Source organism: Nuphar pumila, chromosome 11 (assembly GCF_984573655.1).
Source record: "Nuphar pumila chromosome 11, dmNupPumi1.hap1.1, whole genome shotgun sequence".
Taxonomy (NCBI): Eukaryota; Viridiplantae; Streptophyta; class Magnoliopsida; order Nymphaeales; family Nymphaeaceae; genus Nuphar; species Nuphar pumila.
The window spans coordinates 35326907-35353852 of record NC_143259.1 but is presented as its reverse complement, the minus strand read 5'-3'; the positions used below and the strand labels follow the sequence as shown (position 1 = coordinate 35353852).

Genomic DNA, 26946 nt, shown 5'->3' with positions numbered 1-26946 from the left:
GTGCACCGCCTTTAGACTCACCCAATACCTCCTTAGCTACTTTTCTCATACCACCCGCTATCTTATTCCACATTGATTCTGAATCCTCCTCGAGACACCAATCAACTTCCTTAACTACCTGCTCTACAAACATTCCTTGTTTAGCTCCTTTCAGTGCCCACCACTTAATTCTAGGATCTATCCTATGTCTATCCCTTTTGCGGCATTGTCTAATTCTAAGATCTAAAATTAAGACTCTATGTTGTGAATCCTAATGGGTTGTGATTTATGAAATTGCTCTCATGCATTAAATATGCTTTAATTACATGTTGGATATCTCTCATATTTATTATCTTGTTCACATTGTTATATGCATAAATATTAATTAACTCATCTTTTCTTAAGAATTTTTTTAAATTGTTATATTTTATATGCATGTCGTCGTGCTTGCTTAGTATAATTGATGATTTGATTTGAAGAGCTTTTCTAAAATCTTTGGAATATTATTTATGCATAATTGTTTATCTCTTCTTGATGATTTATATGTCCTTTAGTGATCAAATTCTCTTATGATCAATATTTATGTTTTCTTGAAAAATATGTTGATTTTTGGTTTATGATAGTTTAAGAAAATTTATCTTTGAGGTATGTTCCTCTTACCTAGTGTATCTTGCCTAAATTGTTACTAATGCTTCTAAAAATCTTAAAATTATTTACTACTTTGTTTGAAAATTCTAGTGTGTTATTCTTGTTCAAAATATTCATATTAGTTTTGAAACTATAAAACTATTTGGTTAGGATATCTTCGTTTGTGTAATTGGAATCTTTGTTTTGTTCTCTCGACAGGTTCTTAAAGATGTGATGGATTGAGAAATAAATATCTTTGATGCATCATATCATGAAGATAGAGATAGCCGATGAAGGCATTCTGGGACGATCACCAATGAAGACATTTGAAGACTTATATTTGCAAAATTCTTTGATGTGTCTTCTAACGAAGACATTTGAAGACTTAAATCCTTCCCATTTGATTTTTTTGTATTTTCAAACTTTCGGTGATTACACTGAAGTTTGAAGGGGAGTGTTAAGTTGTATATATATATATATATATATATATATATATATATATATATATATATATATATATATATATGTATGTATTTATAATGATGTAATAGGTAAATAACCATTAGGGGTATTTTGGTTATTTCAGTTCTTATAATAGCTTGTGCCCATTAGGGGGCACATTAGTACTTTTATTTTATTATTTTTTTTGTCCTTTTCTATTTTGATAGGGATTATTTGGTCAAATATCAAATAGAGTTGTTGGGTTCTTTTTTTACTAGTTAATAGAGTCCAACAACTCTATTGAGACGACCTATGTGTATAAGTAGGGGTTTTGTCCCCTTTTATTCTCTAATGATCTTCTAAAGTATTCTAACTCATTTTATGAGTATATTATGAATAAAATGTTATTCATTTTAATCTTGCTTTTTTGCCTTAATGCATGGTATTGCCCTTAGTGGACTTGTGCATGTGCACAGTGTTTATGTTATTGTAAGCCCTTTGAGGCTCTTGTTTTGTTTTTTCACATATTTCATTACAAAAATAAATTCAGTAATTTTATATCATAAGAAACTAGCATGCTCCATGCTCTAAGAAACACACACAAAAAAAAAAAGAACTACATTTGTCAAAAGAAACTGATGCAAATGTTCATTAGGATAATGAGAACCAAAATCTTGCTAAACAAAGAGGAAATCTCTTCCCCACAATTTCACAACTACAGATTAAGCCGGACCAGGAAGTTTCATCAATCAAAAGGGAATGTGTTAAGTTGTATATATATATATATATATATATATATATATATATATATATATATATATATATATATATATATATATATATATATATATATATATATATATATATATATATATATATATATATATATATATATATATATATATATATATATATATATATATATATTTCAAACATATATATTTGTTTCATATTGTAAATATATACATATATATTCATATATATGTATATATATTTTATTTATAATGTTATAATAGGTAATACCCGCTAGGGGTATTTTCATCTTTTGTAATAGGTTGTGCCCATTTAGGGGCACATCAGTCCTTTTATTCTTCTTTTATTTTTGTAATTTTGTATTTGATTAAGGGCATTTTTGTCAAAGGCCCTAAGAGTCGTTGGGAACTCCCCAACGGCTATATTTATAGTCATTTGGATGCTCTCAACGGCTCTTTGAGCCTCTCCATGTGTATATAAAGGGGATCCCCCCTCATTTATTGTTAATGCTTTTCTAAGTATTCTATCATAATAAAGATAATATTATTTATATGATTGTGATTATGTTTTTTACTCTTTTAAGTCTTTTGTATGCACATTGTACTTGTAATGTTCCAAAATTTTAACCCGAAAATTTGGCCATTTTTTTTAATGCGCAATTTAATGTGAGGTTTTATCAATGGCACTGCCTTAACTGAACTAAGCTCTAAGGAGTCAGTTTGTGCGCAAGCGCTAGCGTTTAATAGCCCCTTAGAACATATTCTAAAAAGATGACCAAGAACAAGTCTGGAAGGCATTGCTCTACAGAACTAAGTTCTAGGGAGTCGGCTTGTGCACAAGCACTAGCATTTAATAGCTCCATAGAATCTAGTTCTAGAAAGAGACTACCCAATTACAAACATCAAATACAGCGAAATAATTCAATTTGGCCTTTGGTTACAAATCTTGGGAGGGTCAGAGTTACTTTTAACATCGTGGGACTAGATCCTAATCCCTTGGACTTGGATCCACATTAACTTTCGTAATTCGGTTTCACTAAAAAGAATCTAAATCCAAAACATAACATATGATCCATAATCGAAATTCCAAATCATTAATATAAGTAAACGAACTATCTAATTCAAATTGAAAATGTAAGTCGTAATACATCAACTGAAAATAAACTGATTATGACTTGAGAAAAAATCTAAGTTGAGTGTTTCCCCAGGAGGATCCTAAAGAAAGTGTGGTTTTTGGCTCCTCTATCGCATACCGCCATCGCTCGTAAAGCCACTATTCATCACTTGAATAATTTATATAGGGTCAAACTCATCGACTCTAGTAGGTACAATAACAATGCAAGTTGCACAAAACTTGAGCATACATAACCCTCATTCATTCAGGATACAAGTCAACATAATACATCAATTGCATAATCATGATATACGAATATCAATTGCATGCTTTCAATATCCAAATTCAACACAATATAATAGTTTTCACAAAAACTATTCCATAATCTCAATAATAGCTATCTTACTTTGCCATCCCATATCATGCAGCATCATACCAATATTCATAATTATGTATTATACAATTAGGGCATGTTTTCAATACAAGGTCTTTGTTTCTCTTGCTTACCCTCCTGCGAGCACAAGCAGGCCACTATCATCAAGTCAGATGGGACCACTCAAATGTTTATTATGCTAAATATCTTAATAACCCGAGTAACTACCTGAAACGGATCCAATGGGGGCGGTATGTGGCCGAGAGAGATCCCCTAAAAGCCACTAAAAACCTTCTGCGGAATGTACGGATCTACCACCTAGGACACATTGGTAGTCTAGTCTCCTATACCTCCAAGGACTGGAGACCAGGTGAGATATCTCGCTCTCATAAAACATTAAAAGAATAATATGCAGGGTTGTACCACCTACCCTCTCCAAGGTAAGCCTTAAAATGAATGAGTCATTGGGTCATGTTCATTACTAAGGGTCAATTTATATTACATGTGTCTTATCTCTTTAGGCAATTCAAGGCTCAAATAACCCAAGTACCTCTCCAAGGTATTCTATTATTCACGTTCTTAAGTTTGAGTTGACCTCAACCCATTCATGCATGCTTTGACGCCTTCAGCCCATATGAGCATATCGCATGTGAGGGTGATCATCAAATTATGTGTGGATGTATTTATTTTTTCATACTTAGTGCATTTATCGCACCCCATGGATTCTTATCAACTCCTTGCTCGTTCTAGAGCGAAACAACGTACATGTATGCTTTCTCATGCCTTGCGGTACGATAAAATTGCATGCCACGTATGTGCAAATTTGCACCACATTGGTTCGTTTGAACCCAAGCTCATTCACGAGTATTGTACATGCATGCCTTTACTGTTAGATTTTCACTTGTACGTGTATTGAGAAAGAGAAAAGAAAGAGAGAGAGAGACAAAGAGGAGAACCCAAAGAGGTGACTGCGACTGTCACGATTTCTAATTAGAAATCGTGACCTAAAACAATGCATTTATAATTTTACACTACAAAAGTATGGATCCGGGTTTGGTGTATCCAGACCCAATCCCAAGGAAAAGTTACATGGCTCGGGTCTTACATGGTCGGGGTCCTAACGTATACTGAACACAATCTTTACATGGATTACATGGATCGGGTTGGATCCTTTTGCACCTTTTTCACCACCCCCTTAAGTTGATCATGGTTTTGGACCATGAACAACTTGCCTTTAAGCATCCAAAAACGGTCCTTTGTTATCCCTTTGGTAAATATGTCTGCAACTTGTCTTTCAGTACTGACGAATTCAGGCCCAATCTCTTTTTCTACAACCTTCTGTCTCACAAAATGTTGGTCGATCTCAATGTGTTTAGCACGATTGTGATGTACTGGATTGAATGACATGTTGATAGCACTTTGGTTGTCACATAGTAAGGTAGTGTGGAAGATCTTTTCTCCTACTTCAATTAGTAGATGCCTGATCCATGTGGCTTCGGGAGTAGCAGCAGTCATGGATCTATACTCAGCCTCAGTGCTTGATCTAGCGACAGCCTTTTGTTTTCTACTACCCCAAGAGACTAAATTTCTTCAAATGAAGACACAATATCCTGATGTAGATCTCCGCTCGTCAGGATCTCCTGCCCAGTCTGCATCACAATATACAGTGAGTTCGTGCTCATCTTTGTCATATGACTGTGGTGAATATATCAATTCATCCCCAATAGTCCCTTTCAGATATCTAAGGATCCTCTTGACTGCTTCCATATGTCCAGTATGTGGCGCATGCATGGATTGAGACACTTGATTGACTGAATAAACAATATCAGGTCTGGTGAATGTGAGGTACTGTAACATTCCTATTATGCTTCGATACCTGGTGGGGTCATCACACAGATCTCCATCATCAGCGCTAAGTTTTTGATGAAGCACACTCAAAGTTCCTAGAGGTTTGCAGTCTTTCATTCCTGCCTTGCTAAGAACATCTACGGTGTACTTGTGCTGAGTGAGTGTCAAGCCATGAGCCTTGTTATCAACTTCTACACCAAGAAAATAACGTAGAATTCCAAGATCTTTCATTTTGAACCTCTAACCTAGTAAGTCTTTTACTTCTTGGATGAGGGTTGCAGAGTTTCCTGTGATGATAATATCATCGACAGAAATTAATAATAGAGTGATCACAGTCTGGCTTCTAAAAATAAATGAGTGGTCCAGCATGGAACGTGAAAATCCATGTTTCGAAATCTCTAGCGATAAGCTATCAAACCAAGAGCGAGATGCTTGCTTCAGACCATAGATGGCTCTTTTTAACCTGCACACATGGGTTTTACAATTTTGTTCTTGATATCCAGGGGGTTGCTCCATGTATACTTTCTCCTTCAAATCTCCGTGCAAGAATGCATTTTTCACATCAAGCTGACTCAACTTCCATCCATATTCAACAGCTAGAGAAATAATAATTCGAATTGTTTCCATTCTTACAACCGGACTAAAAGTCTCATCATAGTTTTGCCCAGCTTCTTGAGTGAATCCTTTTGCCACAAGCCTTGCCTTATATCGTTTAATGGTTCCATCTGACTTGTACTTTATTTTGTAGACCCATTTACATCCGACAACATTTTTGTCAGGTGGTTTGGGAACAACTTCTCAGGTTCCACATTCATGCAAGGCTTGCAATTCATCATTCATGGCTTCTACCCACTTGGTAGAAGTGGTTGCCTGGTAGTACATAATGGGCTCATCTACCTTATTGAGGGCAGTTAAAAAGAGTTGAAGATCCAAGGAGAAGTTGTTATAGCTAACCCATATGTCAATGGGATGTCGTATGCGGTTTGATTTTCTGACCTCAAGAGTATGGGAAGGAGTCGAATTGCCGACTAAGACATGATCTGAATGGCTTGATGTTGTCGGTCTCTGTCTAGAATAGACAATGCCTATGTATTTTCCCGGTACTTCCTCTACATTCTGTGGTCCCGACGTCCCACTGTTCTCAAACATCTCTTCTTCTTGTTGCACGCAATCTGAGGAACATACTTCATTGGAGCCAGCAAAAGTTCTGAACTCAACCACGGATAGTAAACTTCAGTTAGCATATTCATTGCATCAGCTCCGTCATCAAAAATTTGTTCATCAAAGACAACATTTCTTGAGATTCTGATACATTTGTTGGTGGGATCATGACACCTATATCCTTGGTAGTCATCTGCATATCCCACAAACCTGCACTTTTGGGCCTTGTCCTGAAACTTTTTTCTCAGAGACTGATCAATATGCACATAGCAAACACATCCAAAAACATGCAGATCATGATAACTAGGATGAGCTCCAAAAAGACAGTGATAAAGAGACTTATTTTTCAGAACAACCATGGGCAGTCTATTTATCACATGCACGGCAGAATGAAAGGCTTCTATCTATAGGTTGATGGGAAGATTACTGTCATGAAGCATACTCATGGTACTTTCAACGATATGTCTATGTTTTCGTTCAGCAATCCCATTTTGTTGAGGAGTGTGAGGACAGGACACCCTTCTTCCTAATCCGTTATTTCGAAGAAAAGAAATAAAATCACGGGATGAGAATTCCCCACCTCCATCACATTGGAAAATTTGAATGGACTCAGAAAATTGATTTTTGACCAAGGAAAGAAAATTTTGAAACAAAAAGAAGACTTCTGACTTATTTTTTATGAAATATATCCAAGTGTATCGAGAATAACTATCAACAAAGATTAGATAGTATCTGCTTCCAGATCCAGAGACAATTAGGGCGGGTCCCCATACATCAGAACAAATAATCTCAAAAGGTTTTGAAGCTCTCTTATTAATGGAATGGAAAGGCAATACATGACTCTTGCATGAAAAACAATTGGAACACTTATGACTGCTCTCATCCCCATTGAGACTTTCTTTTGGAATAAGATTATTAGAGACAAGTTTCTCAATAAAATGACTCTCACAATGTCCTAACCGACTATGTCATAAGAATGGCTTGTTACATTCAGAGATGCTAAAAACACTGGCAGAAGAGGATGAACACGACTCTAATGAAGGCTTCGAATTCAAGTGAGCAGGGTGGACAGCATGACATGGAGCTTCTTCAAAGACATACATATTGCCTTGTCTCTTTCCTTCAGCGAATGTTTCCCTCGTGCGTAGGTCCTTGAACTGCGCAGAGAAGGGAGTGAATTCAACTGAAGCATTATTATCATCAATAAGTTTGGAGACGGAGACAATATTTTGCTTAATGTCAGGAGCATGAAGAACGTCAGAAAGAGTAAAAGTGGAATGTGACATGGGAATGACAGTTTTTCCAACATGAGAAACAGGATGATGAGTCGTTGCCCCTGAGTCGACAAACCAAGTGCCTTCATCACTCTGCTTCGATTTCAACTCTGACAAGGCAGATATCAGCAAATCTTTAATCTCTCCATTGTCTTTGGTATTTGTGAGCTTTCTTTTGGTTTCTGTCTGGAGACCCTTTCCTTTGTTATCTGGATTATGCCAACAATTCGCCTTGATATGTCTCTTTTTGTTACAAAGGAAGCAAGTAGGGATATCTTGGTCCCTGCGCATGAGCTAACATGTTTGGAGTGGGAAGCAGACCACGCCCTCCGTGTCCACTTCGCCCTTGTCCTCCTCGTCCCCATCATCTACCATAAGTCACTCCTTAGGCCAAAACTTCTTGAGTATTTGGATGATTATGAGTTTCTTCAGAGAATCCCTTCAGAGTCATTTCATACTGGATCAATTTGGCTCGTAGCTCATCAAAGGTAGGAAGAACAGGAAGGCACAATAGTGAAGTGACTATCATATTGTAGTCAAATGCCAATCCACTCAGAGTTTGTTGCACCATGTCATTGTCACTAACGGCACACCCTATAACTGCAAGTTGATCTGTGATGATCTTTATCTTGTTCAAATATTCCATGATGGTCATGGAATCTTTTCTTAGCAACTGAAATTCTCTTTTTAGAAAAACCACTTGTGCTTGAGAAACCTGCGAATACGTCTGAACCAGTCCTTCCCAGAGTTGTAGAGTTGTACAATTGTCAGGAATGGCAACAAGGATCTCTTGAGATAGAGTTGATGTGATGTATGCAACAACTAATTGATCTTTTCTTTCTCAATTGAGAAATTCAACATTTTTGACATACACGATTGAACTCGCCCCTTGATCATCTTTTTCTTCTCTTGGGACAAATTCTGGTGGAACTGGAGTGGTTCCATCTAGGTGACCTAAGAGACCTTGACTCCTTATGAAAGGAATAATTTGTCTCTTCCAAATCAAGAAATTTGAGGTATTCAACTTTTCAGAAACAAACTGGTTGAGAAAACTTGAAGAAAGATTTGATTGAGAGTGATAAGAATCCATTGAGAATGAGAAACGACAGGAGTATCCACGAAATGTTCAACCCTCTTCCTCTCTTTTTTTATTTTTTTTTTGAGAAACAGAGGGTTGCAGGCTGTCAGAAAGAATCAGAGAATACAGGAACTGAAGCTTTTTCTATGCACTCCAAAAAATTGATATTTAACGTGTGAAAAACACCTTCACACGTTAAATATACCTCCCTTTTTTTGACAAGTGTAGAAATGAATAATCAAAGGATAAATTGCACAGCAAGGCAGTAAGAAATCATGGGAAACACTGTAGTATTCGAATATGCAGAGATAGACTTGGAAAAGTTAGGGCAAAAGGAGATCAAACAATTAATAAAAGTAAACCCTCGTGAATAGGTTCACGTGAAATCCCGTAACCCTTTTTTTATACACGATTTGGGTTAACATGAATAGGTTTCACGTGAATCACAGATTCACAGAAGTAGACCCACGCGAGGTGTGAGTACACAGGGGATTTCAGAAAAATAGACAGAAGAGGATGGATAAAGAAGCAAAGAGATGAAGAAGAACGGAAGGGAAGAAAGAGAGGAACGAAAAACCTCAAATTTCTGATCGTCGCCTCTGCCGAAATCTTTTTCAGCCTTTAGGTGGATCTATGCTCTGATACCATGTTAGATTTTCACCTGTACCTGTATTGAGAAAGAGAAAAGAAAGAGAGAGAGAGAGAGACGGAGAGGAGAACCCAAAGAGGTGACTGCGGCTGTCACGATTTCTAATTAGAAATCGTGACCTAAAACAATGCATTTATAATTTTACACTACAGAAGTATGGATCCGGGTCTGGTGTATCCAGACCCGATCCCAAGGAAAAGTTACATGACTCGGGTCTTACATGGCTGGGGTCCTAACGTATACTGAACACAATCTTTACATGGATTATATGGATCGGGTCGGATCCTTTTGCACCTTTTTCATTTACATGTCTTATAGTACAATAATTATATCATATATACATATATGCAAGACTGCACCACATTGGTTCCTTTGAACCCAAGCTTATTTAAGAGCATTGTATATGCATGCCTTTTCATGTTTTACAATACAATATAATTATATATCACGTATGCATATGTGCAAAACTGCACCACATTGGTTCCTTTGAACTCAAACTCATTCATGAGCATTACAAGCGCATGCATGCATTTCATGTTTTATAGCGCTCGCATAACATCATGTTGCATATCAATATCATGTTGTATCTCAACATATCATGTGGTATAAAAACACCATGCTTAACATCATGAATCATTTTTAATAGCATGATAACATATAACAACATGCTTAACATATATTAATCACAAGCATGATATTTAAACATATTTACTATGTTCATAAACATAGCATCAACATAAACATCACATAAATATAAATATGATGTTTCTGTGCAGATACACAGCACTAACATACTCACCAAATCTTGAATTGTTGTGTATATAAACACAACAAATCAGAACATTTTTGTGCACATCAGCACCATATAAATCCAAAAAAAATTGTGCATACAAGCTCCAATTTAAGTCTAAAATTTATGTGCATATAAGCACCTTTTCAAATCTGAAAATTCTGTATATATGAGCACCAATTAAAATCTAAAATGTCATCATTCACATACATTCTATCCAATCTAAAAATTTTGTGCATATGATCACAAATCAAAACTAAATTTCAGACATGAACATGCACTTTATAAAATCTAAAAATTTTGTTCATAATAATACACAATCAAAACCTGAATTTCAGACATGCACATTCATTCCATAAAGTCTGAAATTTCTGTGCATAAAAGAACACAATCAAAATTGAATTTCAGACATGTACATGCATTCCATAAAATCTGAATTTTTTATGCATAAGAGCATACAATCAAAACTGAATTTCAGACATGTACATTCATTTCATAAAATCTGAAATTTCTGTGCATAAGAGCGCACAATCAAAACTGAATTTCAGACATGTACATGTATTCTATAAAATCTGAAATTCCAGTGTACATGAGAACTAATTCAAAACTAAAATTCAGTCATGTACATTCCATAAAATCTGAAATTTCAGTGCACGTGAGCACCAATTCAAAACTGAATTCAATCATATATATGCATTCCATAAAATCTTGAATTTTGGTGCACATGAGCACCAATTCAAACTGAAATTAAGTCATGTATATGCATTCCATAAAATCTGGAATTTCGGTGCACGAGCACCAATTCAAACTGAATTTCAGTCATGGATATGCATTTCATAAAATCTGAAATTTCAGTGCACACTAATTCAAAGCTGAATTTCAGTCATGTATATGCATTCCAGAAAATCTGGAATTTTGGTACACATGAGCACCAATTCAAAATTGAAATTAAATTATACCCATGTATTCTATATTTTTGTGCATATGAACACTTTATCAAAACTGAGTTTTAATTATTCTTATTCATTCCACCAAACCTAAAATTTTTGTGTACATGAATATTTTATCAAAAGCTGACTTTTAATTGATCCCATGCATTCCATCAAATCTGAAATTTATGTGCACATATACACATCATCAAATATAAAATTAAACACCATGTTAATTTCATATTTGCATGAATTATAAATTCAAACAATAGTTAATTTCAGATTTGCATGAGAACTCATTCCAATGCTCAAATAATTTTAGATTTGCATAACCACATGGTTCTAACCAATGTATCAATTTAGTTATGCATAGAAGCATATTTTTAATGCGTGTATAAATTCATATTTGCATAAAATTATATTTCTAATGCATATATAGAAATTCAGATTTACATATAATCATGATTCTAACACATGAATAAATTCAACTTCACATAGAACATGGCTCTAACATGCATATACAATTCATATTTGGGTAAAACCCCAATTCTAACACATGAATTAATTCTAAATTCCATGAATCCTTATTATAATATGCATTTAAAATTAGAATTAACAAAATCCCTAATTCTAACGTGCATATAGAAATCGAATTTGGGAAAATCCTCAATTCTAATACATGAATTAATTCTAATTTTTATGAATCTTCATTCCAATATGTGCATTTAAAATTAGAATTAACAAAATCATCAATTCTAACATGCATATAGAAATTGAATTTAGGAAAATCCTCAATTCTTACACATGAATTGATTTTAATTTTTACAAAACATCATTCTAATATAAATTTGAAATTAGGATTAACATAATCTCTAATTCAAACATGCATATAGAATCCTAATTTGGGTAAATCCCAAATTCCTACATATAAATCAATTCTAATTTTTACAAAACATCATTCTAATATGCACTTAAAATCAGGATTAATATAATCCCTAATTCTAACATGCATATAAAATCCCAATTTGGGTAAATCCCCAATTTCTATGCATGAATCAATTCTAATTTTTACAAAACATCATTCTAACATGCATTTAAAATTAGGATTAACATAGTCCTTAATTCTAACATGCATATAAAATCTCAATTTGGGTAAATCCCCAATTCCTACGTATGAATCAATTTTAATTTACAAAACATCATTCTAATATGCATTCAAAATTAGGATTAACATAATCCCTAATTGTAACATGCATATAAAATCCTAATTTAGGTAAATCCTCAATTCCTACACATGACTCAATTTTAATTTCCATGAATTATCATTCTAGCATGCATTTAAACTTGGATTTACACAAAAACCTAGTTCTAACATGCATTTAAATTTCAGATTTAGCATGCTTAGGATCCCTACAACCATACAAAGTTAGAGTATTCCCTACCTCTTATATAGAAATTGAATTCTCAAAAAAACCAAAAGAGAATTCTCAAAATCGTGGGTGAGAGTCTCCGCATCCAAAACGTGGATTGAGAGATAGGATAAGCTCCTTCTCCGAGAACTGAAAATGAGATAGGGAGAGCTCCTTCTCCAAATCGTGATTGAGATAGATGGCCTTCCTCCAAATTCATGAATTGAGAGTGAGAGGAAGAGTGCCTTCTTCCCAATATGTGAGTGAGAGAGAAGAATGAGATTAAGTGCTTCCTCCAAATTCGTGAATAGGGGATAGGGAGTATGCCTTGATGAGGTGAGCTTGAGAGATGAGAGATGAAATTGAGAGATGGGATGAGGGGCTAAAAATAGAGAGGATTAGGCTTAGGGTTTGCTAAGAATTAGGGAGAGGGGGTGTCAACCTTTGGGAAGAGATAGGAGAAGAAGCTTCTCCAAGCTACTCTCCTTTGCACAAGGGATGATTGGTGGTCCCCCATCCACTTGCTTCACTAACCTCCCACTTGGTTGCCACCTGGCCCACTTGGTTGCCCACTTGCTCCCCTCCCACTTGGGTCTCCTCTGAAGTGGATCCAAACAAATTCCCACATGGGTCGACCCACACTTGGATCCCCATCAAGGTCCAAATCCATTATTTAGGCCCAATTTAATTTTTATGGTTTTATTAAAAATCCTAATTAAATTAAGAAATGTAATTTAAATGCTAATTATTATTTAAATGCCTTCTAGATTCCAAATTAATTGCTAAGTTAACCATAATTCCAACTAAATGTCAATTCAATTAAAATTAGCAATTAAGTGCCAATTTAATTTAAAATCAACAATTAAATGCCAAATAAAATTTAAATGCAATTTAAATATTAATTAAAATTGCATAACATATTTGGGCAAAATTTTACTTTTATTTATGAATAATCATGGAAAATTCATAGAAAATTCTCGAATTTTACAGTTTTTGTGTAGTGCCTTATTCCTTTGTATTGTCCCTTGGTGGACTTGTAATTGTGCTTGTGCATTGCATAAGCTATATAAACTACAAGTGTATAAGCCCTTACATTATAAGCTATGTACTTTTTTGTAGTGTACATAGCCTCTATTGTCATAAGCTATGTAATATATACTACAAGTGTACAAAGCATGTTGAACTAGCCATTAGGAATAGCTAACGGCTAGTTGCTAGTGCTCTCCTATATAAATAAGGGTCATTGTCCCCTTTGTAAAGCAATGCATGTTTTATGCATTTTTGTACATTTTTTATAAATGTTTTTAAGTTGTAAGTGTGTGCTTCTAGCCCTTAGTGGCTTGTGATTGGGTCCTTAAGTGACTTTTAAAGAGAATTATGAGATACTTAAAGGGAATAGTTAGCCATGGGTTGATATTTCACAAGAATGAATCAAGAGGTATGAGTATATAATCTATCATAGGGTATTCAGTTGCTAACTGGTCAGGTGATCCAGCCACAAGTTCACTTTTAAGGTTTTGTGCATATTTTCGCAAGAATTCAATTTCATAGAAAAGTAGAAAACAGAAGACAGTTGCAAGGTCAAGCACAAAAGTTCAATACAGAGCATTGGCAACCATCATTTTAGATATGGCACGGATTGGTAGCCTCTTAAGTATGTTGGGATTAAAGGTCAATATTTTTGTCATGTTTTGTGACAATAAGAGTGCCTAGGCGCTAGCACAAAATCCAGTTTTCTCATGACAAATCAAAACACTCCTACATGGATTCCAATTTTGTTCATAGTCACAAATATAGGTCTCAGCTATATCTAGGCAAGGCAATTTCTAGTGATAATATAGGTTTAGTTGAAAAAACTCGGAAAAAATTCGGGGCTTAAAAAGTTTTAAAAAATATAAAAATAGAAGAAACAAGTAAGAAAATAACATGTTTAGATAATAAAATATACATGTAATCAAAAGAGATAAGTAAAAAATATAAAAATAAAGAACAATGTACTTAAGATATAGAAAACAAGTAAAAAAGTAAGAAGTAATTGATAATAATGTGATGTTATCGTGATATTATAGCAATATATATAAATTTCTGTCATTTTCAAAATATCTTGATATTTTGCCTTTAATATTGTTATAGTGATATTATCGCTATATTTTCAAAATATCGCCTATATCTGTGACTATGATTTTGTTAGATAAAGAATAGAATCAGAGAAGCAAGATTCATAAGTTCAAAATATCAAGTTGCAGATATCTTCACAAAAGGCCTATCTACAGCAAGAAATGAATAGTTGAAGAGCAAGTTGTACATGATTCAGAAGCATGTACAACTTGAGGGGCGCATGTTAAGACAAGTAATGTGAAGGGAAGATTGGTCATTTCATAAGAGGCATGAAGACATTTATAAAGAGACGTGTTTCACTGTGACATTATTATTATTTTCCCTATTTGGTCTTAGTGGCCCTATTTTTTAAGGAATCAATTGTAAAGTAAACTTTCTATTTTGTTGAAACACACCCTCTTAGGGTAACAATATAAATAAGAGTAATACAAAGTACCTCCCCACATCACAAGAATTCATTGGAGGCAACAACTGGTACCTCTCATCTATCTCTAACGTGTTGCACACTCAAAAATTACTTTCAAGTCACGGTACTGCAGATCTGTTCTCATATACAAATATATGTATGCATGTAGAAATGTGTGTATCTTTATAATGGGCATCTATGTCACCTGAGTAAGGGTAAGGGTAAGGGTACGGACAGCTTGACACGGCAATTTCAAAAAATGTGGGTACGGGGACACGCTATATATATGTATATGTATGTATGTATATATATATATTGCACAAATACAAAATAAATTCAAAATAAACTGAATATAATCTAAATATACATGCTACATCTAAAATATATATTATATCCTGAAAATATAAAGTTATAAACTGAAAATATAATTATAAATTATAAATTAAATACAAACTTGTGTGTATGGAGGGTGTCGATGCGTGTCGACATGGGTACGGAGGGCAAAATGGAGTGTTCGGGTACCATAGATGGGCATGCATACACGCACACACATACACACACAAATTATATATTAAACATGTTTACACACCATTGCTCGGTAGTAGGAGAAAAGATACCAAGCGATCTGAAACGTTATCTTCTTACCCTCAGCAATAAGAGTTATCTTCTTACCCTCAGTTATGTTTAACATAACATAAAATAACAGACAATATTGTCTAAGAATTGCATCAATTTTTATGCCTAATTTATTGAAAAGCCTCAGTTATCTCCCACACGAGATTCATTTTCACCAAGTTAACAAAAACCACCTACCTTTGGTTGGTTTTTACCCAAAAGCAACCAACTTAAGTTTAGAAACTTTGAGAACAGTCAAATCAGATGAATCCAGACCATTTCCAACAAATTTGCTGGTCATGCATTAAATGCACATAATCCAATATTTACATCAGTGACCCTGCATTGAAACATTGAATATCTCAACTTAGAGAGATCTTCAAAACATTTCATGTTTGCCAACATCCTAGAAATGCCAATTTAGGTGAATATGTACATGTAAACACACACACACACACACACACACACACACACACACACACACACACACACACACACACACACACACACACACATATATATATATATAGAGAGAGAGAGAGAGAGAGAAAACACAAACATGTGCAAAAAGCTTACACTCCTCAAATATTAAAAGAAAAGATCACAGTCCTCAAGTATTAAAAGAAAATGCAGAATTAGTCTCAGCAGAACAAGTCGATACTAAATTCTTTTAACATTGAAGACTACTATAAGTAACAAGATACCTCGTAGCATCGATATTCATATGATCCGAAGAGCCATTGAAAGTTACCTGAAAATCACAGAATAAGGTCTAGAAACAAGCCATGATGACAGATGCAAACAAACCCAAAATATAAGAAATGATATATTCGCCAGTATATTGCAATGAAATGAATGCACAAGTCAGGACATAAATGGATGCTCAAGGTATCTTAGCAAAACTAGAGAGCAGATGGTATACAACTGTTTTGAGGATCTGAAAAAGACATTTGTCGATAAATCTGCTACACCAGTAAAAACTAACAAAAGAATGTGTCCTACATGAACATTGCAAACATAAAGAGCTTATATGCCTATGCAAGTATCTGTCCATTATTGACACATCAAGAAAAGCAACATGGATTATCACATGTCTGTTACAGCTACACTAACAATTTAGATTTGGTAATCATATAAGTAACTTATTAACATTTATACTTTTTAATATTATACAAATTACACTGACCAAACTCAAATTCTCTTTCTATAGCTTTCAAAACTTTCAAGTGCATCTTTAGCTAACGACAGCTTTGACACTAGAATAAATTAACTTCTTATCTAATTCTCAGTGGAGATGAACATATTTGAAAAGGATAGAGATTGCATTCCTAAATGATTCTAGCACAAGGAGCGAGAAAAATCAAAGCCTCACCTACAGCCAATGCTAGATATCAATATTTTATTTTCTGTCAATAGAGCCTACAACAGTCATACCCCTTTGACTCCTGATCCATGGAATTAGAGAAAGTGAATTATTGACATTCTTTGTCAGGATTATCTTTGGATACATGACAATTGACAAATACTTCATATTGCTAGTTGAATATTCGCCTCTCTGTTTTCTTTCATGTTACCTTATTTATGTGAAAGAAAGCATGCAATAATGCTATATTTTTGTGAACAAAATAACAAATATGTAATCAATCCCAAAAAGGGGAAAAAACATAAACCAATCCACATTTCTTCATCCTACTCTTATAGGACAAATCATATGCTTCAGTGCCGATCCTCACACAAAACATGGAAAACCATAAAAAATATACATAGAAAAGTTCAAAAAGAAGAGCATTAAAGACTTTGGAGCAGGAGCAGATCAGATGATCTGCCAAATCACGCAGGGAAATGCTCTGACATCCACACCGTCCATTGATCCCACTGCCACTATCCTCTGAGCAAGTGGTGGGGGGACCATATGGGTACAGATGATGTCATCATTGACAGCCATGATGGCCATTGATCACCTGGATGATGAAGATGTTAGAGCATTTTGTTTCATGATTTTGCAGATCACCTGATCTGCTCTCCTTTAGAGCACCAGTAATATGTAGAATAAAAGGAAAATAACTCAAATAAGAGCATGTTAATTTAAGACAACTTTATCTTACCGTCAAAGAATGGTTAGTGACAATTACACCTTTTTCTGCTTCTGCCCTAAAATCCATATGAATTAGCACCATGTATCAGACATTAGAAATTCTTTGGATACAACAACTTATATATATTAAATAGGTTTTTGAAAGGAAAAATCAACAAGGGCAAGAGGAACACATCATTTTAAATGCAGTCTGTCTTCTAATGGCATGAAGCATCTCAAAAGGCAGGTGGACCATAGAATATAGCATGCAACATAATTAAAAATGAAGAAGAAAAGGCATAGAAAGTTAAAGCAAAAGGTCAGGACGCAATCGTCTAACAGCCTACTAATGTGTAAGTACTTATTTTAGAACTTTACATGTAAGCATGCATCCAAAAAACCATTCTGAAATCACAAATACAACAAAAAAAAACCATGGCCTGCCTTTGGAAGTTTGTTTTTTTTTGCAGATGTTAAAAGCTTAAACACCAACATAGGAACCAAAACCTAGTTTTTCATCCTTTATGAAATAAAGTCTCCCAAAAAAAGAAAGTTATCCATTATTCTATTTCTTCAAAGGCAGAGAAACACAACCAAGACCTTGAATGCCAAAAGTAAGACTCAAGATGAGATGCGATATGTATTGGTTTGTGACACTCATTGCCACCAAGCTACAATGAGAAGTTTATGAACATCTTTATCATAACTTGTATTATGAACAAAATTATGGATGGATATCCATAAGGGCTAACCAAAAAAATTAGTAAAATCATTTGTCAATTGATGGCAAAGAACAATGCAAATGAGTGGGAAAGGAAAGAAACCATGGGAACATGGAAATAAAAATATAAAAAGAAAGCTATTAATAAGATCTTCTAGAGATAGATAAATTCCTCCTACACAAAACTACTTTAATAATAATGCTAGATTTCTTGAGTATTCATAGATCTTAAATGATTCACACACCAACAAAGATGGAATGCAAGACCAATTTTCATATGATAACAAAACAAATGGTAAGAAGTCAAAGAACAAATACCAGGTCTATAACACACATTCCCCTTCCTGAAGACGAGAACAAACAAAAGCATGCATCAAAGCCAGTAAAAACAGAATATAATTGTCACTCCATGTTCCATCATTTACTATGATTCTTCTTTCTATCAATTTTCTTATGAAGAAACTAAATTCTTGTATAACTTTCTTTTCTCATTATTGTTTGTTTTAGGATTTAAAGACAGGGAAGATCTTTGGTCATGGCAGCGAGAATCAAGGATTATACACTTTGGAGGAACCAAAGGCATTGGTATCCATGAATGAACCAAGTTTGACCCCTATTTTGGATAGTGTGAAGTTGTGGCATAATAGGTTAGGTCACTTACTCTTGTTTAGTCCCAGAAGTTTTATAAGTCAGTGTCACCAATATCGGCGATATTTTGAAAATATCACGATGTGAAATATCATGATATTTTAAAATATCACCAGATATGAAAATATGACGATAATATCACACTTTTATCATGATAATTTTGTAATATTTTAAAAAAAATCTTATTTATATATTTTAAAGCATTTTTTGTATTTTTTGTTTCTTTTGTATTTTAAAAACTTTTTTAACGTATTTCCTTATATTTTTACAAGAAATTTTGATATGAAAACCTATTATTTTCTTATCTTATTATTTTTTATATTTTTCTAATTTTTAAAACTCCCAAGAATTTCTTGAAAAAAATCAATTTTTGAAAATCTCTCCGAAAAGAACCCTCGTTGAGAAATTATATTGAACAATATAGGTGACTATGGTACAAGTAGAAAGAGATTTTGTCTTAGAGTGTGATGTTTGTCAGAGTACCAAACTTCATAGAGTAACTTTCCTACTAGTGAATCCAGGAGTACTAGGCCTTTTCAGATGCTTCATAGAGTAATTTTGTCGATTGAAGGTCATTTGTTAGTTTGTATCTTTCGTGGATGACTACACAAGAATGACTATTGGGTATTTAATGAAATCCAAAGACAAAGTTTTATCTATATTCCCTATTTTTAACAAGTGGATTCAAAATCAATATCATACTTCTATTATGACATTGTTTTCAGATAATGATAGAGAATATTTGTCTCGTTGTCTGAGGAAATATATGAAGAAATATGGTATTGAACCTCAGACAACTTGCCCAAGCACTCCCTAGCAAAATGAAATAGCACTAAGGAAGAATAGACATCTATTAGAGGTGATATGTACCTTATTCTTAGGTAGAAATGTCCCTAAGAGATATTGGAGAGACACACTTCTAACAACTGCCTATTTGATTAATAGGATGCCTAGTGATGCCCTAGGACGCTCTTGAAAAACTAGATCTTGTAGTCAAGAGATTTCATGTCTTCCCTAAAATCTTTGGGTGCATATGTTATCTACATGTTTCTCGGCTAAAAATAAGTTGGACCATAGAGAAATCAAGTGTATTTTCCCAAGGTATTCTCCTACCGAAAGGGCAATAAGCTATGTAGTCAAAAGCGCTAGGCGGTGCCTAGTCGGTAGACTCCTAAAAAGACTAGTCGAGGACTAAGCGGGACTAGTCGGTACCCCAATTAAAATATAAAAAAGTATACAAAATATACATAACAATATGTTTACTTCTTTTACTAATAAGATGTTTTCATCACACAAGTACAAAATTACGCACGCTTTTACAAAATATATTAACATACACAACCAGAATATACATATATATATATATATATATATATATATATATATATATATATATATATATATATATATATATATATTATTGTACACACACACACACACACATATATATATATATATATATATATATATATATATATATAAATATATATATATATATTCAATTATTCATAACATATTCAGTATAATCAACAAAATATGCTTTCAGCCTTTCACAGAAGCACAATACACATACATATAAATAACATATTACATAATCTATAATACTAAACATGCTTTCAGTCTTTTATAGAAAAAATCATCAAAAACAAAGTAACACACACAAATAAATAAGCACAATCAATTAAAATTAATTGTGCATGCTTTCAATGTTTCACAGAAAAAATCACAAAAGCAAAGTAACACACACACACACACACACACACACATATATATATATATATATATATATATATATATATATATATATATATATATATATATATATATATATATATATATATATATATATTTATATTTACGTTTTCAACATTTCACAGAACAAATCACACAAAAACATGCACATATATATAATTATATATATAAAAAAAATAACAGAATATATATAATAATAATAAATAACTAAATTGCCCTCATGTCTAGGCGGAGGTAGCTTAGTCACTTACTAGGCGTTCCTAATCGGCAAGATTGGTACCTTTTAAGGTACCCACCTAGGAATTTCAAAGCCTAGGCGTTTGTGTGAGGATCCCACCAAGTATCGCAGTCTAATAGGGATGTTATAGTATCTCACATTCACTCGACATGATATTGTTTATTCAGTGAATCAAGTGTCTCAGTTTATGCATGCACCACGTACTGTACATATGGAGGCGGTTAAGAGGATACTCAGATATCTGAAAGGAACAATTGGGGATGGGTTGATATATTCTCCAAAATCGTCTGGCAAGGATATGCGTGAGCTTATTGTATATTGTGATGCAAACTGGGCAGGGGATCCAGATGAACGAAGGTCTACATCAGGATATTGTGTCTTCATTGGAAAAAACTTAGTCTCTTGGAGTAGTAGAAAACAAAAGGTCGTCGCTAGATCAAACACTGAGGCCGAGTATAGATCCATGGCTGCCGATACTGTCGAAGTCACATGGGTCAGGCATTTACTGATTGAAGTGGGAGAAACGATCTCTCGGTCTACCTTGTTGTGTGACAATCAAAGTGCTCTCAACATGTCATTCAATCCAGTACATCACAATCGTGCCAAGCATCTTGAGATCGACCAGCATTTTGTAAGACAAAAAGTTGAAGAAAAAGAGATCGAGCCTGAATTTGTTAATACTAAAAGATAAGTAGCAGCTATATTTACAAAGGGTTTAACAAAAGATCGTTTTTGGATGCTTAAAGGCAAGTTATTCATGGTTCAAAACCATGATCAACTTGAGGGGAGGTGAAAAAGTAGTATTTTGTATAATATCATGTGTTACCGAATGTACCATGTACCGGGTTTGGATATCATAACAGACCCGAACCCATATTGTAGGTTAAAACTTTAAATACAGGTTCTAGGTCACGATTTCATTAAGGAAATCGTGACATCCGCAACCCCTATTCTCCTCTTCTTTTCTCTTTCTCACAAAACAGGTTCTAGTGAAGAATCTCACATGGGGGGGGGGTGTTCACTCAGGTGATCATGGCTGAATCCTTTGCTTATCCAAAAGAGTGTAGAAAATGAGTGATAAAGAAGGAGAGTTAGAAGAAGAGAGTAGAAAGAAATAGGTCGCGGTACGGAGAGAAGTTAGGGCACAATAATAATTCCCTTTTATTACCCTTCTTTAAACATATACACATGTTTTTACAAAGAATATGGTCTTGGACAAAAATGCTCTTACAGAAAAATATAAAGAACTAATAAAGCAATAAGAGTATCATAAAGCTTGAAATATCCCTATTCTTTTATATCATTCTCAAATACTCTCCCTCAAGTTGTGGAGAAGATATCTAACATCCCTAACTTGCCGCTAATCTCCTGTAGTCTCCTTTATTTACAACTTTAGTGAGGATATCTGCCAATTACTTTGTCTCAATCTTCTTCGTGATGAAGTGACAATCCATCTTTGTATGTTTGGTTCTTTCATGATGAGTGAGTTTGATGCTATTTGTATGATAGCTTTATTATAAAAAAATAATGAGATAGGTATCTTGACCTTGAGCTGCAATTCTGAGACTAATGATTTTGACCACATGCCTTCACATATTCCATGTGCTAGAGCTTTATACTTTGCCTCTGCACTAGATCTAGTCCCCATTGTTTGTTTTTTACTTTTCTACGACACTAAATTTCCTCCAATTAATGCACAATACCCTAAGTTTGACCTTCTATCTTCAAACACTCCTGCTCAATCTTCATCTACATATAATCTATGTCAAAATGGCCATGATTTGCATTTTAAAGACCCTTTTTCTGGATTTTGCTTCAAGTATCTCAAAACTTGATATATAGCATTCAAATTCACAAGAGTTGGAACATGCATGAATCTACTGAATGCACTTACAACATATGCTACACCGGCCCTATTAATGGTAAGATATTTAAGCTTCCCAACCAATCTTTGATTCCTTTCATTGTCTTTCAATTTCTTGTCTTCACTTTGGCCCAACTTATGGTTGGGTATCTACATCTTTGCATCCAAGCATTCCAACTTCCTTTAATAATACTTTCTTCAGGATAGAAGAATCCCTTCATTTGATCTTAGGACTTCAATCCCTAAGAAGTAATGTGAAGAAACACATTCTTCACATCTAATTGGTGCAAGGTCCATCCTTTGTACAGTGCTAAACTTATAAGCACATGTATGCAAGTCAACTTGGCAACTAGAGCAAGTCTGTCACCAGATGTGAATCCCTTAATATCCAGGTGCTAGCATCAGCAGATGTTGGTTTCTGGATACCTAAGTTATTATAAACCAATAACTGTTAAACATGATTTCTGAAATTAACTTTGGTTGTAAAATGTCATCGAATTAAGTTATACATGTGCAGAAAGTCTATGACTATTAAAAAAAAAACATTTTCTGGAAACAATTATATCTGCATTCATTAGGATCGATGCACGCGAATTGGAACGTTCAATAATAGAATTGGCTCCATATCAACAGAATCTCATCATCCATACATAACTAATTGGTATATTCATACTATAAGAATAAGATAGAAACGGTAGAAACGGTAAGAATTCTAATTCTTATAGATACTGAAACTCATAGAGAAGAAAATGGATTTAGTATTTACAGAAAAAAGTATTCGATTATTGGGGAACAATCAATATACTTCTAATGTCGAATCAGGATCAACTAGGACAGAAATAAAGCATTGGATCAAACTCTTCTTTGGTGTCAAGGTAGTAGCTATGAATAGCCATCGACTCCCGGGAAAGGGTAGAAGAATGGGACCTATTATGCGACATACAATGCATTACAGACGTATGATCATTACGCTTTAACCGGGTTATTCTATTCCACCTCTTATAGAGAAAAGAACTTAAATAAAAAAAAATACTTAATAACATGGCGATACATTTATACAAAACTTCTACCCCTAGCACACGCAAAGGAGCCGTAGACAGTCAAGTGAAATCCAATCCACGAACAAATTTGATCTATGGACAGCATCGTTGTGGTAAAGGGCGTAATGCCAGAGGAATCATTACCGCAAGGCATAGAGGGGGAGGTCATAAGCGTCTATACCGTAAAATCGATTTTCGACGGAATGAAAAAGACATATCTGGTAGAATCGTAACCATAGAATACGACCCTAATCGAAATGCATACATTTGTCTCATACACTATGGGGATGGTGAGAAGAGATATATTTTACATCCCAGAGGGGCTATAATTGAAGATACCATTGTTTCTGGTACAGAAGTTCCTATATCAATGGGAAATGCCCTACCTTTGAGTGCGGTTTGAACCATTGATTTACGTAATTGGAAGTAACCAATTAGGTTTATGACAAAACCTAGAAATCGATCACTGATCCAATTTGAGTACCTCTACGGGATAGACCTCAACAGAAAACTGAAGAGTAACGACAGCAGGTGATTGAGTTCAGTGGTTCCTCATATAAAATTATTGACTCTAGAGATATGGTAATATGGAGAAGACAAAATTGTTTGAAGCACGGATAGAACCGGAAGCGCCCCTTGTTTCAAAGAGAGGAGGATGGGTTATTCACATTTCATTTGATGGTCAGAGGCGAATTGAAAGCTAAGCAGTGGTAATTCTAAAGATCCCCAGGGGAAAAATAGAGATGTCTCCTACGTTACCCGTAATATGTGGAATGGAAGTATCGACGTAATTTCATAGAGTCATTCGGTATGAGTGCTACATGAAGAACATAAGCCAGATGACGGAATGGGGAGACCTAGGATGTAGAAGATCGTAGCATGAGTGATTCGGCAGATTTGGATTCCTATATATCCACTCATGTGGTACTTCATCATATGATTCATATAAGATCCATCTGTCTAGATATCATCATCTACATCCAGAAAGTCGTATGCTTTGGAAGAAGCTTGTACAGTTTGAGAAGGGGTTTTTATTGATCAAAAAGAAGAATCTACTTCAACCGATATGCCCTTAGGCACGGCCATACATAACATAGAAATAACACTTGGAAAGGGTGGACAATTAGCTAGAGCAGCAGGTGCTGTAGCGAAACTGATTGCAAAAGAGGGTAAATCGGCCACATTAAGATTACCATCTGGAGAGGTTCGTTTGATATCCAAAAACTGCTCAGCAACAGTCGGACAAGTGGTAATGTTGGGGTGAACCAGAAAAGTTTGGGTAGAGCCGGATCTAAATGTTGGCTAGGTAAGCGTCCTGTAGTAAGAGGAGTAGTTATGAACCCTGTAGACCATCCCCATGGAGGTGGTGAAGGGAGGGCCCCGATTGGTAGAAAAAAACCCACAACTCCTTGGGGTTATCCCGCGCTTGGAAGAAGGAGTAGGAAAAGGAATAAATATAGTGATATTTTTATTCTTCGTCGCCGTAAATAGAAAGAAAAAATAATGAATGATGTGGATGGGCGAATGACGGGAATTGAACCCGCGCATGGTGGATCCACAATCCACTACCTTAATCCACTTGGCTACATCCGCCCCTACTCTGACTCAATTAAGAGTAAGAGTCATGTCTTATTTCGTTTTTAATGTCATCTTTCGTTTTTAGCCTTCATCATAGACTCTTCTTTCTGACTCTCCTTTTCTTCGCGCTGAGATATAATTATATATATGTTATATATGCCTTGTCATAGGAGGCTAATCTCGTAAAAAACAATAACAATAAAAAAGTAAAACAGGAAAGAGATTGGAATGGAATCATCATGTGAGTAAAACGTGACTAAATAGAACAGAACAATACCCAACCTGGACCAATCAATAGTTCAAGTCACACACTCCCATAATCCATCCTCTCTTCCGAGAATCCACTTCAACTATTCGTATCAAATAAAAAATACTTTGGGGTTGAAGGGAAATATCCAAATAACATGTCTTATTCTTTTCAATAATCCATATTTATAGCAATGAAATACTATTTTTTTGTTCCTACCCAAATGATATATGATCTATTACAAATACCTATGCTCTGTCTTCTCTATAAAGGACCTGAAATACCTTGCTTACGTATCATTGAGAAGTGCATTAACATAAATACGGCAGTAAGAAGAGGTAATACAAAAGTGTGTAAACTATAAAAACGGGTCAAAGTGGATTGACCCACGCTAGCACTTCCGCGTAATAACTCTACCAAAGGCGATCCCACTACAGGGATAGCCTCGGGTACGCCAGTTACAATTTTGACTGCCGAATAACCAATTTGGTCCCAAGGTAAAGAATAACCAGTTACACCAAAGGATGCAGTCAATACAGCCAGAACTACACCCGTAACCCACGTCAATTCGCGTGGTTTCTTAAAACCGCCTGTGAGATAAACACGAAATACGTGCAGGATCATCATTAGAACCATCATACTTGCTGACCATCGATGAACTGATCGGATTAACCAACCGAAGTTGGCTTCAGTCATTATGTATTGAACAGAGGCAAAAGCTTATGTGACGGTCGGGTGATAGTAAAAAGTCATAGCAAAACCTGTAGCTACTTGTACTAAAAAGCAAGTAAGTGTGATCCCTCCTAGACAATGAAATATATTGACATGAGGAGGAACATATTTACTAGTTATATCATCTGCAATCGCTTGAATCTCGAGACGCTCCTCGAACCAATCATATACTTTATTGAGATAGGTGAACCAAAGGGACCCTCTCTGAGAATCGTATATGAGAATTTTGTCTTGTACGGCTCAAGCGAAAACACCCCAATACTGGTTCTGGTTGCAACGTGCAATAGAAAAGAAAGATTTGAAACCTTTTAGGCACTTCACTTGATTCAATCTTTCCCCAAAAAATGAAGGAACCAAAACCTAAATCTCTTCTTTGTGATGATAGCGCCAAAATATCAAGTTGGCTCATCCTATGTTGATTGTTACAGGCCTTTTGAATGCTCTCTTACCCTATTTGTTGTTTATACGTAATACATACGAATTTACTAT

The 26946-nt window shown here is 34.7% G+C and overlaps 1 protein-coding gene across 2 annotated transcripts in view; it reads right to left on the bottom strand.

The window, feature by feature from the left end:
• Positions 1-26946, bottom strand: part of MSH4 (MUTS-like protein 4) — a 255757-nt gene that overhangs the window by 213701 nt on the left and 15110 nt on the right. For both annotated transcript variants that reach the window (XM_089980878.1, XM_089980879.1), the window contains exons 5-6: positions 17669-17714; positions 16268-16314 (exon numbers count right to left, since the gene is read on the bottom strand). In XM_089980878.1, the coding sequence (XP_089837004.1) occupies positions 16268-16314; positions 17669-17714 (93 nt within the window). The remainder of the gene's footprint in view (positions 1-16267; positions 16315-17668; positions 17715-26946) is intronic.